The sequence below is a fragment of the Rosa rugosa genome, chromosome 1 (genome assembly GCF_958449725.1).
Source record: "Rosa rugosa chromosome 1, drRosRugo1.1, whole genome shotgun sequence".
Taxonomy (NCBI): Eukaryota; Viridiplantae; Streptophyta; class Magnoliopsida; order Rosales; family Rosaceae; genus Rosa; species Rosa rugosa.
The window spans coordinates 40,250,359-40,264,843 of NC_084820.1; the positions used below are offsets into that span (position 1 = coordinate 40,250,359).

The window sequence follows — 14,485 nt, forward strand, 5'->3', positions numbered from 1 at the left end:
TGATTTCGGGTTCTGGGCTTTTGGGTGTGTTCGATTCAGAGTAGCATGGATTTCTTAGACCAAAGAATGGCTTGGTCTGGGTGTTATGGGTGTATGCAGGTGAAAAACCTCACCAATCGAAGCAATCAAAGATGGGCATGGCATCAGAAATTGGTTTGGAAGATGGGCATCGCATTGGAACTGGAAATTTCTTTATTTTCCACTTGTTTGTAGCTAGGCTTGTCTAGAATCAGAAATTGCTGCATTTCCCCACAGTGAGAGAACAATTTCATTTCCTCACAAAATTGCTGCATTTGTCCATATAGTGGAGAAGATGAACACTGAAAGAACAAAAATACCCTTGAAAAGATAACTTAACATTGTTATTGTTTCTAGGTATGAATGTTGGATCGGACTTAAATCTTAAGGTACCATTTTGATATTTCCCAAAATTGAGATATGAAAATTAATAGTTGAGAAAAGTTCAGGTACTATTTGGACGATTTTCCCTTATTTTTCTGAAGGTGGGTGAAAATATAAAATTGATTATTAAGAAAATTTTAAACTTGAAACCTAGGTAATTAATCTCTTTCTTTTGGTTAACTCGAGATGAAAAGGGATCGCGTTATATTTATGCGAAATCTCATTCAATTAGATACGATATATAATCAAAAAAAATAATAATAATTAGATATGATAGATTAGCCCCGGCCTTACCCTAGAACAACTTTGGTGACAGCCCAAGGCCCAACAGAGGGGCACAATTTTTTTATATAAGGTTTATATATATAGATCTTATCCAGAGTGAGATAGAGAACGTTAAAAAAAATAATAATAATTTGCAGATTTCCTGATGCAATTATTTGCATCTTTTCTTATTCTTCTTCTTCTTCGAACTGCAAAGTCATTATTCCGACGTCTCTTACTCTCTCTCAAACCTTGAAATCAAATTTTCTCTTTAAATTTGAGGTTTCAATGATTGTTCAATCATTCAATTCATTCTCATCATTTATCATCACCCAATCTTTCTCCTCTCTATGTTTGGGGATCAAGAAAAAAAAAATTCACCTAGGCATCAAAAAGCTGAGGACCGGCTCTGCAATCGATTGAAAATTTGAAACGGTGGTGCTATGTAGTGGTGTTCTACGTACATGGTGTTCTCTGGCACTTTGATAACACCGTAGTTGTGGAACTGTGCGATGGACGTCTTTCGAACTCGACCCTGGTGGAGTTTTAATACCGTTGGAGTGTAAGGACTGTCTTTATAGTGAATAGTTTAGTGTGGTACCTATGTAAATGGTGGTTCGAGTGTGGATAGAGATGCAATGTCTAGCACTCTAGTGTGGTTTGGAAAGTCTGTAGATTAAAGTTTCCCCTTCAGTGGAGGTAGATCGATCGGTCTCTTTTATGTGAGAAAAAGGTATTGAAGCTTGTGTTATTAGATGCATAAGACTGGAACATGCACCCCTCTAATGGTTGTTCGGGCACGACGGGTATGGCAGAGGCAAGGCACGGAAGGTATAGGAACAACGACTTCACCTATCAAGAAACCCAAGTACGATGCTACGACGACAGAGTCGTTAGTGGTGGTCTCTAGGGTTTTAGCCCTTGTACCGTCAATTTTTCCGAGGCTCTCCACAGTATATTGCACCTTCCATGAGGCTCTCCATGGTATATTGCACATTCCATTAAAACAATTAATCAAAAGCTTTTAGTCTCAATCAATCTCTGTGATTCGATAACCTCAAATATTCATACTTCTCATATTTTAACAGTATGTAAGCTTATATTGGCAGCGGAAGGGTATGTAAGGGCCATTCTGGCTTTTGATCAATATATTGGCTTTGCCTTCTTTCAAAAAAAAAACAGTATGTAAGCTTATATTTAAATAAAAAAAATCACTATCAAGTCAAGATGTCTGATGCTGACACATCAAAGATCATATCGTGTCTATCTAGCTAATTGTCAACTTCTCGTTTTGTGAATGTTTGTTCCCCTGTTTACCATTCACATGAAACATTATAATCTATATATATCCAATAGATTTGAAGTCTAGAGGCCAGACATTAGCAAAAACATGATCCACAAAGAATCTAGCTTAGTCTTTGAGATAAGGTGAGAAGAAATTTCTCATGCGCTAGCTAGGTTTAGCAAATAAAGGATATATAACAAGACATCCTTCCACTCAGAAACAAAATATCCTTACTGTTAAAGCATTCATCCATATTATTGCGACTCTAGCTAATATCCCTACTCTTTGTCTTGAACATCGTTCTCAAAAAATCAAGTGCAGCTATATATTCTTGTCATCAAAGTTTTGTTCGGTCAACCGTCAAATCTCTAGAACTCTCTTTTATAAAAACAAAAATATCCTTATATATGCAAAATCTAAGGTGTGACAATTCACCGTTAGAGAGCATCTTGCAAAATAATAGCAGGATAAACCCAACTTCAGTCTCCGTACATAACCACGATTGCTACACATGAAAATGAAAGAACATAAAAAAAAAAGAGAGTGGTCATTAATCAAACCCCAGCTGCGAAAGAATGTCTTGCATTTAGTCAAGAGGTTCCACTTTCTTATTTTTGGTATAACTTTTATGATGAACTAAAACTTCAATATATGCATCTTATTTCCAAAAGTCCATGTGCGAAATTGGGTACTGATGCATGCACACAGCTCTTTCTCTCATTCTCTGTCTCTCTCACTTTCAAACGACGCCCATTGCTCCCTGTTCTTTAAATTTCAATGCCACCACTTTATTTGCTGGAAGCTAGATAGGAATTTCTCATTACTAGCTAATTGCATCTTTAAATCTCATTATCTCTGTTAAAAGGAAAACGAAATATGCTTTCAAAGAATGGACACTCACTATGATTGCCTTTTATTGGATATTAGCCATGCCATGCAGGCAGTCACCCTAGGTCGACAATGGTTTTCAGGATTTTCGATATCCTTGCGCTCTATCTCTTTCACCATCTTCTGCAATGCCCATGGCAGAAATGAGAGCAGGGTCGGCGTCGGCTCTCCTGTAAGATCAAATATGGACATAACACATATCATCATAAAGTAATTGATGATTAGCTTAATATCAATCCTAGTTTAACATGGATACAAACAGTAAATCAATACTAGTAACTTAATGAATAGTGTATCAATTCATTAAGGATAGTAATCCATTGCTTAGTCGACAAGAAAGGCTACAAGTTGTGATACATTAGGAATCTAAGAGTGGAACCTAAACCGACAAGGAATGCTTTAATGGGAAGCTTCTTGAGGTTTAAGTCTCATATATATACAGATGAATTGGTCCCTGATTACTACCACGACTATTGCATATTGTTCTGTCCATTGAGAAGCAAGTTGGTAAGTAACAGAAGACCATATTCAGTGATCGTGTTTAGCAGCTGCATGAGATGGAATCCATGACAGTGATTGCTGAAGGTAAGCCTTAATCCTATTATGATTGTTGTGCATATGTTGTGAGCATGTAACTATGGTTTTACAATTGGTATCAGAGCATAGGCTCACAAATATGAAAAATCGTTTTAGGGTTTTGCAAAACAAACATAAATTTTTTTTTTTTAAGGGTTTTTGCTTTACGGGTCAAGTAACTGATCAGATTATTGACCAAGTCACTGGTCATGTAACTGATCAGGTACCTGACCAAGTAAGTAACTGACCAGGTAACTGACCAAGTAACTGGTCAGGTACCTGATCAAGGTAAGTTACTTAAGTCGACTGCTGCATCTGGTTAATTATAAAATTCACGCTTCCGCTATGATTTTTTAGCAGCAAATTGGGGAAAAAGCAAAAACAGGTTTTTCTGTGAAAATTGTTTTCGATTCATAGCATGATAATTAAAGTTTTGATTGTGCCCAAGAACCCTAGTAGCATTCCCGGCGTGCGTTAGGCTAGAGTAGATGGTGACCGGATGAAATTTACAATTTCTTGATTGTTCTGTGTTTTCTTGGAATCGAACCAATTTTGGTTATGCTTGAATATGCATGTTGAATTGATTGATGATGTGGTATTGTATCTGTGATTGTGTGAACTTGTATGAAGAACAAAAATCTCCCAGATTTTGTTTACACGTTATTAAAATTGACAGATACAAGAGCTTAACTTTCTTACAAGGATGAATCTGGATAGAATGTAAAGTAAAAGAGCTCATATGTTTTGTGGTTTTCTGTTGGCACAAGTGATTATGATGCACAAAGCATCCTTCATTGATGTTGGCAGAAAACATTGATCAGGTACGTGTAACTGGTCAAGTAACTGACCAAGTAACTGTACCTGATCGAGTAACAAAACTGAAATTGTGTTTTGTGTTTTAAAACTACGCTTCAATTTTATCTTCCAAAGAAGTGGTCAAGTGTGGTTTTAGAATACAAAACAGCAGTATGCATGCTTGATGAAAATAAATTCGGATACTTAGAAATTTTTCTTCTGTCTAAAGATGTGGATAAATTTCTTTGGATAACTTGTTTTCATTGAACATGGCATATTGATAAAGAACTCCCGGATATTAAGTTTCTGCTCAAAAGTGATGCTTAATATTGTTTTTGTTATGGACTGACATGAATGCAAGTATGGTTGTTTAGGTTTTCTGTATGTTCTTGTTTTGGTTACTTAAAGCTAAATAAAACACAGAAAACTTAAACATATTTTCTTTACAAACTGAGAACTCACTCGAATTTTTGTTTTGCTCCTTAGGTAACTCTTACATGAACTTGAACAGTGTCTTGATGTTAACTGGAACCAACTATAGAGCTTGGCTAGACTCTGTGGAAAATTATATGGGAATGCATGAGAACATAGACTACTGCTTTACTGAGGATAAGCCTGAAGAGTTAAATGAAAAGAGCACCAAGAAAGATACTGACCTTTACAAGAAGTGGCATAGATCCAATAGAATGGCTAAGAACCTCATCAGAACATCTATGTCTAAGACTGTCAGGGGAAGTATAGAAGAGCCTGAGCTTGCATCAGATTTTCTGGAACTCATAGGTGCTAAGTTTAAAGAAAGTGAAAAAGCAGAAGCAGCTAGGCTAACCAAGGAGTTTCATGATTTGAAGTACATGGGTTCAGGGGGAGTTAGAGAACATATTATGAAGATGATCAATATAAATGGCAGACTCAGGGAACTCTTAATGGGGGTTAGGGATGAGCAAGTAGTGCATTATGCACTACATTCCTTGCCTAACAGTTTTAGTCATCTTAGGACCAGTTACAACTCTCAAAAGGGAAACTGGACTCTAGATGAACTTATATCCATCTGTGTGGATGAGGAATCTAGGATCAAGGAAGAAAAGGAACCTGCTACAACTATTAACCTCATTGAGAAGCCTAAAAGGAAAAAGCCCCAGAATAAGCTCAAGCCTACCAAAGCCATAACTAAGAGTTCAACAGCTGTAGTGGCCAAGGAAAACAGGCCATTCAGGTTCAAGTGCTACTTTTGCAAAAGAGTAGGACACATGAAAAAGGACTGCACTGGCTATAAGAACTGGTTAGCCAAAAAGGGTAAGATTTTTTCTAATACAGTTTTTTCCTTAGAAATTAATCTTATAAATGTTGAACCACAGTCTTGGTGGATAGATTCAGGCTCACCTATTCATATTACTAATTCTTTGCAGGGATTCATAAGGAGGAGAATCCCAAAAAGTGATGAAGTGAACCTGTGTGTAGGAAATGGCATGAGAGTAGCAGTCAAGGCTATTGGAACCTTAAAGCTCGATTTAGGATTAGGAAAATTATTAGTTCTGGACAATGTTTTTTATGTACCTTCCATGAGAAGGAATTTGGTTTCAGTTTCTCTTTTAGTAAAATCTGGTTGTAGACTTGTTATGGATAGTAATGGAATTCTTATTTCTAAAAATTCTGTTCAAATTGGTTCTGGTGTTATTATGAATGATTATTTACAGTTAAATTGTTCAATGGCTCAACAAGAAATTTTACTTGTTGAAAATAACACTAACAGTACTAGCACTTTAACAGGTGTTAAAAGAACCAAACTAAATGAAAAGTCTGCATTTTTATGGCATAGAAGACTCGGCCATGTTTCAAAAGAGAGACTGAAAATTTTGGTGAAAAACAACATCCTAAATGAACTTGATTTTTCTGATCTAACAGACTGTGTTGAATGCTTTAAGGGAAAAATAACTAATACTAGAAAGAAGACTGCATATAGAAGCCAAAATTTATTAGAACTCATACACACTGATATATGTGGACCATTTAGGCATCAAACTATCTGTGGAAATGTGTATTTTATCACATTCATTGATGACTTTTCTAGATACAGTTATATTTATCTACTTTCAGAAAAGGCACAAGCATTGAAAGCCTTTCAAATCTTTAAGTCTGAAGTAGAAAATCAACTAGAAAAGAAAATCAAAACAGTAAGATCAGATAGAGGAGGTGAGTTCTATGGCAAGTACACTGAATCCGGCCAACAAAAGGGTCCATTTGCCTTGTTTTTACAAGACAATGGAATTAAAGCTCAATATACAACACCCTATAACCCACAACAGAATGGTGTTGCAGAGAGAAAGAATAGGACTCTTTTGAACATGGTTAGATGCATGATGTGTACAACAGGTTTGCCTAAATTTCTGTGGGGTGAGGCTTTAAAAACTGCAAATTATATTTGCAACAGAACACCTAGCAAAGCCATAGAAAATACTGCTTTTGAGCTTTGGTGTGGCAGGAAACCTAGTCTTCATCACTGCCATGTTTGGGGATGCCATGCAGAAGCTAGGATTTATAATCCAAGCTTGAATAAACTTGATCCTAAGACAGTTAGTTGCTATTTTATAGGTTATCCAGATAAATCTAAAGGCTATAAATTATATTCTGCTTATCATTCACCTAGAATTTTTGAAACACATCAAGTAAAGTTTCTAAGTGAAAAAGTTCACAATACAAACCTTGAGGATTTATCCTCAGATTTTGAGGAAATTGTGTCGGATGAGAATATAAGCGTAGCATTGCCTTTAGAACAAGAAGTAACTGATCAAGTCACTGGTCGAGTAACTGACCAAGTAACTGATCACGTACCTATAACTAGTCAAGCAACTGACCATGTCACTGACCGAGTAACTGTCACTGGACAAGTCACTGACCATGTAACTGGTCAAGTATCTGACCAAGTCACTGGTCGAGTACCTGTAACTGGACAAGTCACTGACCATGTAACTGGTCAAGTATCTGACCAAGTCACTGGTCGAGTACCTGTAACTAGTCATGTCACTGACCAAGTAACTGGTCAAGTACCTGTCACTGGTCATGTCACTGACCACGTAACTGACCAAGTAACTGTCACTGGTCAGGTAACTGACCACGTAACTGACAACCCTCAGCCTAGAAGATCACAGCGAGCAAGAAAACCAACTTATGGGGGGGAAGATAGTGACTACATTGTTTATCTGCAAGAAGCAGAAATTGAAATAGATTGTGCAGAGGACAATGATCCAACTACATTTAACCAGGCCATTGAAAGTAGTGAATCTCATCAATGGCAGCTAGCAATGGAAGCAGAAATTAATTCCATGAGTCAAAATGCAGTTTGGGAATTAGTTGAACCTGACCCAAATCAGAAACCTATAGGTTGTAAATGGGTTTTCAAAACCAAAAGAGATGCAAATGGCAATATAGAGAGACATAAAGCAAGATTAGTTGCCAAGGGTTTTACACAGAAGGAGGGCATTGACTTTACTGAGACTTTTTCTCCAGTTTCTACAAAAGACTCATTTAGAATAATCATGGCTTTAGTTGCTCACTTTGATATGGAGCTACACCAAATGGATGTTAAGACAGCCTTTTTGAATGGTGAACTAGATGAAGTGATTTATATGAAGCAGCCAGAAGGTTTTGTGCAAGCTGGAAGTGAAAACTTAGTATGCAGGTTAAGAAAATCAATTTATGGCCTTAAACAAGCTTCTAGACAGTGGTACAAGAAATTTGATTCTGTGATTTCTACTTTTGGATTTACAGAGAATCTTGTTGATGAGTGTGTTTACTTGAAGACAGTTGGGAACAATTTTATTTTCCTAGTACTTTATGTTGATGATATACTTTTGGCTAGCAGTAACATTAAACTGCTTAAAGACACCAAGAGCTTTCTGTCAAAGAATTTTGACATGAAAGACTTAGGAGAAGCATCCTATGTACTAGGCATTGAGATTAAAAGAGATAGAGCACAGAGACTACTTGGTTTGTCTCAACAGAATTATATTACCAAAGTTTTGAAGAGATTTGGTATGGAGAAGTGTGCAACTGGAGAAGTCCCCATGTCCAAAGGAGATAAACTAACCAAGAAGCAAAGTTCCAAAAGTGATGTTGTGAAAGAAAATATGGAGTCAAAGCCTTATGCTAGACTTGTAGGAAGTCTCATGTATGCACAAGTCTGCACTAGACCAGACTTGTCTTTTGCAGTAGGGATTTTATCAAGATTTCAGTCTAATCCAAGCCATGAACATTGGGTAGCTGGGAAGAAAGTGTTGAGATACCTGCAGAAAACTAAAAGTCACATGCTAGTTTATAGGCAAGTGGAGGATCTGAACCTCGTTGGATTTTCAGATTCTGATTTCGCAGGGAATTATCCAGACTCCAAGAAGTCAACTTGTGGATACGTGTACATGCTAGCAGGAGGTGCAGTTGCTTGGAAAACCATGAAGCAAACTCTAGTTTCAACCTCCACCATGCAAGCTGAATTTATTGCAGTATATGAAACTGTGTGTGAAGGACTTTGGATCAGGAATTTCTTGATGCAGACCAAAGTGTTAAGTCACATTGTGGCAGACACACTTGTGATTTATTGCGATAATGAAGCTGCAGTTTTCTTTAGCAAGAACAGTAAAAGATCAAATAATTCTAAGCATATTGATTTAAAGTATTACAGTGTTAGAGAAAGGGTTAAGCATGATGAGATAGCTGTTTTGAGCATTGACACGAATTCACAGCTAGCAGACCCCTTCACCAAGGCATTGTCAGTAGCAGCATTCCAGAAGCATACAGCCAACATTGGAGTTTTAGCTAGTCTAGATGCTTAGGTCCAGTAGAGAGTTAATCCAGTTGGAGCAATTTAAATTTCTAAGGTTTTTGAGTTCTTGTATTTTTTTAGTTGTGGTCTTTTGACTTTATTTATCACAACTTGTTTGTAATGACAGATTTTATTATTATCAATAAACTTTTGAGGTATTTCCAGTTATGATTTTGCTGCAGCTTTATTGTTTTATTTTGGAAATTATCATCTTGTTTTGAATATCATACTTGCTATCAGATGGCTTAAATCATGTGAAGCATGATGTTAAGGTTCAAGCAATATTTTTAAGCCATCAGTGTTCAGTGAATTTGCTTGAGTTTCTGGATTTAGAAACATAAAGTAGGACCTAATATATGTTTACTTGTTGATACACATTAACATATATTGTATCACTTCTGGTTGAACATATGTGGATTGCAGAAGCTTATGTTAGTGGTTTTGAAACTCTGCATTTTTGTTAAAATGTATATTGTTTCTTGCTCTGCATAAATAACTGTGATCTGACCATGTTGGAATGGATTTTCGATTTGAGTTTGTTATCTGGCGCGCACTTCAGTAAGTTAAGTAGGTTTTGATGTTCTCTGGTGCAAATCATCGAGCATGATATGTGTGAGTCCAAGGGGGAGATTGTAAGATCAAATATGGACATAACACATATCATCATAAAGTAATTGATGATTAGCTTAATATCAATCCTAGTTTAACATGGATACAAACAGTAAATCAATACTAGTAACTTAATGAATAGTGTATCAATTCATTAAGGATAGTAATCCATTGCTTAGTCGACAAGAAAGGCTACAAGTTGTGATACATTAGGAATCTAAGAGTGGAACCTAAACCGACAAGGAATGCTTTAATGGGAAGCTTCTTGAGGTTTAAGTCTCATATATATACAGATGAATTGGTCCCTGATTACTACCACGACTATTGCATATTGTTCTGTCCATTGAGAAGCAAGTTGGTAAGTAACAGAAGACCATATTCAGTGATCGTGTTTAGCAGCTGCATGAGATGGAATCCATGACAGTGATTGCTGAAGGTAAGCCTTAATCCTATTATGATTGTTGTGCATATGTTGTGAGCATGTAACTATGGTTTTACATCTCCCTCTCGCTGACTAGTCTGACAGGGTAGATCTCGGTCTTGAAAGGCACCATCTGATCGGGAAAGATCGATCACCAATTAATCAAGAAATATATATAGTTTGATTTTGATGGCCACTGATACCTACCTCTCTCTCCCTGTGCCTCCTTGCCACCCTGAGCCCACTTGGAATAGCCATGGCTTCTCGTGAGCACATGGGACTTTGTAGCCATCACTAATGGTTACTGTCATACTGTGCATGCTTTATTTCATTTTACTAATTTAGCTGAAGAGATTGGGTGAGAGAGACGAATCCCAGCTAGCTAGTTTGATTTCCCATATTCGGTTTTTTTTTTTTAATTGTTTTGTTTTTATATTAACTATCCCTAATAAGTGAATTTTAGCAGGAGTTTATCGTGTGATTCTCTAGTTACAGCTAGCCATGTTGGAAACATGATGTTCATTCTACAATTCAAGGATCATTTCATAAGTACATAAACACATACAACTCAATACATGTACATATGCTTATATTTCAAGTAAAATTAATTGGTCCAGTGCACTAAGAAAACGTAAACCCAACGTTTTCTCCATTGACTAAGAAACCCTATACCTATCTCACTATCTGTCTAATCGAGACTAAAATATCCGTTATCCACAATCGAAAGAAGAAGAAAAATGATTGTTGATAATTCACCCAATATAAAACGGAAAATGTTGTTTAGCAGGAGGAGGAGAAAGAATGGATGGATAAGCTTGTTAGTTTGTGGACAGAGGGCACTACCCAAGGCCACAAAAAGTCCATGTACATCTACAAACGGCCGCATAAACACAAAACACCAAAAGTAGTAAAACGACTTGTGACTTGTCCCTCCAACCATTACCACCTGTATCATGTTCTTTGTACTTTCCTGTATGGAAACCAAAGGAAAAAGGAAACACAAATCATGTTATCTATAAATTTCCAATAGTTGCGAGACGGTACACACCCTACTTTGTGCTTCCCACAGTAAATCATTTGTTGGTGTACCAAACAATGCACATGCTATGTATACGTACTTCACTTTCACACCTTCATAATTTGATGAATGAACTAAAAGTTCACTCACTTTTTACTAGTAAAAACAGAAAAAAAGTAATTATTTTTTGCATACAAAGTACATATTATGTCCTGAAATTTCAGCTAATTGGACTCGTAATTCTTTACAATATACTGTAATCAACTCCTTTATAGAAATGCTAGCTCCGCCGTCGACCTCTTTACTAACAACCTAAGGAGCATGAGCCGGCGATGATCAATGGCTCTAAACGTGCACTATGCCACTACCAAAGTCTAACCAAGTGTTACGGTTTGGTGGCAAGCAGCACATGACACATAATTCAGGTAGCTAATACTATCGAGTCTGGTGATAATAATGTCTTTAATTTATAAGTGAAAGGTTCCAAGTCGGATTCAATTTACAACGAGTAATTTATCGTGCATTTTGGACGGTGATTCTGGATTATTTTACGGATTTAAATGAAAAAAAAAGAAGTGATGTTAGGGTTGCTCTTTTTTTTGTTGGGCAACTAAAGGCATCGATGCTGGTGGTTGAATAGAACTATAGAAGGTGAAAACTGAACGAACAGATGGCAGAGTACAGAATCATACATGTTCCGAATCCGTATCCATATCCATATCCAAACTCAATCAACACTGACTTTAGCACCTCCACGCGCTCCACTCAGTGCGTGCATTCCCACACCCCCCTCACCAATAAAGATGCATCGTATTCACGTGGCTCTCCATGCCACACGACAAATCACACCCCCAATTCCTACTCTCCTTTCATTTCTGGATTCATCTCTATCAATCTCAAAACCCTCAAAACCACCATGAGCGCCGCCGCCGCTACGATCACAGACCTGCCGGAGGCGATTCTCGCCGCCATCATCGGCTTGGTCTCCGACACCCGCTCCCGCAACTCAGTCGCCCTCGTCTGCCGCAAATTCAGCAGCCTCGAGAGAGCCACGCGCACCTCCCTCACGCTCCGCGGCAACGCGCGGGACCTCCACCTGATCCCGACCTGCTTCACCTCCGTCTCCGACCTCGACCTCTCCCTCCTCTCGCCGTGGGGCCACGCGCTGCTCTCCCCCTCCGCCTCCTCCACCGACCCCGCCCTCCTCGCCCAGCGCCTCCGCGTCGCCTTCCCCTCCGTCACCTCCCTCACCGTCTACTCCCGATCCTCCTCCACCGTCCAGATTGTCGCCAATCTCTGGCCGGGACTCCGCCGCGTCAAGCTCGTCCGATGGCATCTACGGCCGCAATCGCTTCTCGGAGCCGACTTCGATCCTCTCTTCCAGCAATGCCAGACTCTCTCCGATTTGGACTTGTCGGAATTCTACTACTGGACCGATGACCTCCCTCCGGTTCTGGAAGCCCATCCCAACGTGGCCCGCTCTCTCACCAAGCTCAATCTCCTGACGGCGTCGTTTACCGAGGGTTTCAAAGCCAACGAGATCCGATCCATCACCGAGGCCTGCCCCAAGCTTCAGCAGCTCTTCGTCGCTTGTATGTTCGATCCCAGATACATAGGGTTCGTCGGGGAGGAGGCTCTCTTGGCCGTATCGACCAATTGTCCGGAGCTCAGAGTCGTCCATCTCATCGATACGTCGTCGTTGGCCAACGCTCGTGGGGATCCAAACGACGACGGTTTCACATCGGAGGACGCTCAGATTGGGCGAGCGGCTTTGATCGACTTCTTCTCCGGGCTTCCTTTGCTGGAAGAGCTGGTGCTCGATGTGTGCAAGAACGTGAGGGACAGTGGACTGGCCTTGGAGGTTCTTGCTTCCAAGTGTCCCAGACTGAGAGCTCTTAAGGTTGGGCAGTTCCATGGGCTGTGCTCGGCGGTTGGGTCCCAGCTCGACGGCATTGCTCTATGTCAAGGGCTGGAGTCACTGTCGATTAAGAACTCTGCAGATTTGACAGATATGGGATTGATCGAAATCGCGAGAGGGTGTTGTAAGCTTGCCAAGTTTGAGGTGTATGGATGCAAGAAAATTACAGTGAAGGGGTTGAGGACGCTGGCTTGTTTGTTGAGGAAGACTTTAGTTGATGTGAGCATATCTTGCTGTAAGAACCTGGATGCTGCAGGCTCAGTGTGTGCTCTGGAGCCAATTCGCGATCGGATTCAACGTCTGCACATAGATTGTGTCTGGCCACGGGACTTTGATCTCAATCAAGTCAATGATTATGATGTTGGTGATGATGAAAGTGTTGTGATGAGTCGGAATGGTAATGATGACATGGACCTGAAATGGAGTGATGATTACGAGCACAGGATCAGCAAGAAGTGCAAGTATGGATCAGATGGGGACTGTTCGTATATGCCAACCAATGGCTACGCGAATGGAAATGGCCATGGTAATGGAAATGGGTTTTGGAGTGATGAGACTTGGGAAAGGCTGCACTACCTATCACTTTGGATTGAGGTGGGGGAGTTGCTGACATCATTGCCAGAGGTGGGTCTGGACGAGTGCCCCAATCTGGAGGAGATTCAGATCCGGGTCGAGGGCGATTGCAGGGGAAGGCACAAGCCCACACAGCGAGAATTCGGGTTGAGCTGCCTATCCCGTTTTCCTCGGCTGTCAAAGATGAAGCTGGATTGTGGTGATACTGTGGGATATGCACTGACTGCTCCACCAGGACAGATGGACTTGTCACTTTGGGAGAGGTTCTTCCTCTCTGGGATTGGAGACTTGAGTCTCAGCGAAGTCGATTATTGGCCACCTCAAGACCGGGATGTGAACCAGAGGAGTCTCTGGCTTCCAGCTGCCGGATTGCTGGCAGAATGCATCACTCTCCGGAAGCTTTTCATCCATGGTACTGCTCACGAACATTTCATGATGTTCCTTGTGAGAAACCCAAACCTCAACCTCAGCTTAAGGGATGTGCAACTGAGAGGGGATTACTATCCAGCGCCTGAAAATGAAATGAGTACAGAGATGAGGGTGGACTCGTGCTGTCGCTTTGAAGATGCGCTGAACAGGCGCCTAATCCTTGATTGAAAGTGGAACTACTGAGAGTCAATAGTATGGATCACAAGCAGTCAGATTATGTTAGTAATTAAGAATGTAAGAGTTCTGTACGTTTTTTTTTTTTTTTCTTTCGGGGTTACAAGAGGCTGAAAGGCTTACGGAGTTCTGAACATGTTCGTTCCTCATTTTATCATTTCCGTTGGCCAACAAATAGACTTAAGTTTTCCTTCTCATTATATGAGTGCAGTTACGAAACAATAGCAACAACGAAGTCCAGCTTAAGTCTGTAAACCAACTAACTTGCTTTGATTGCACAAAAAGCCGAGTTGCCACATTGGATTGGATGATGAAAAATT

General features: G+C 39.6%; 1 protein-coding gene across 1 annotated transcript; it reads left to right on the plus strand.

Annotated features, from left to right (window-relative positions):
- Positions 1-11,712: 11,712 nt before the first annotated feature.
- LOC133724887 (F-box/LRR-repeat MAX2 homolog A) lies at positions 11,713-14,322 on the plus strand. Its single transcript, XM_062151786.1, has one exon. It carries the CDS (start codon positions 11,742-11,744, stop codon positions 14,157-14,159), a length of 2,418 nt encoding a protein of 805 aa, XP_062007770.1. The 5' UTR covers positions 11,713-11,741; the 3' UTR covers positions 14,160-14,322.
- Positions 14,323-14,485: the final 163 nt, after the last annotated feature.

What these genes read in the sequence shown, in the direction of transcription:
- LOC133724887 (XM_062151786.1), top strand. Translation starts at nt 11,742, where the DNA reads ATGGCAGAGTACAGAATCATACATGTTCCGAATCCGTATCCATATCCA.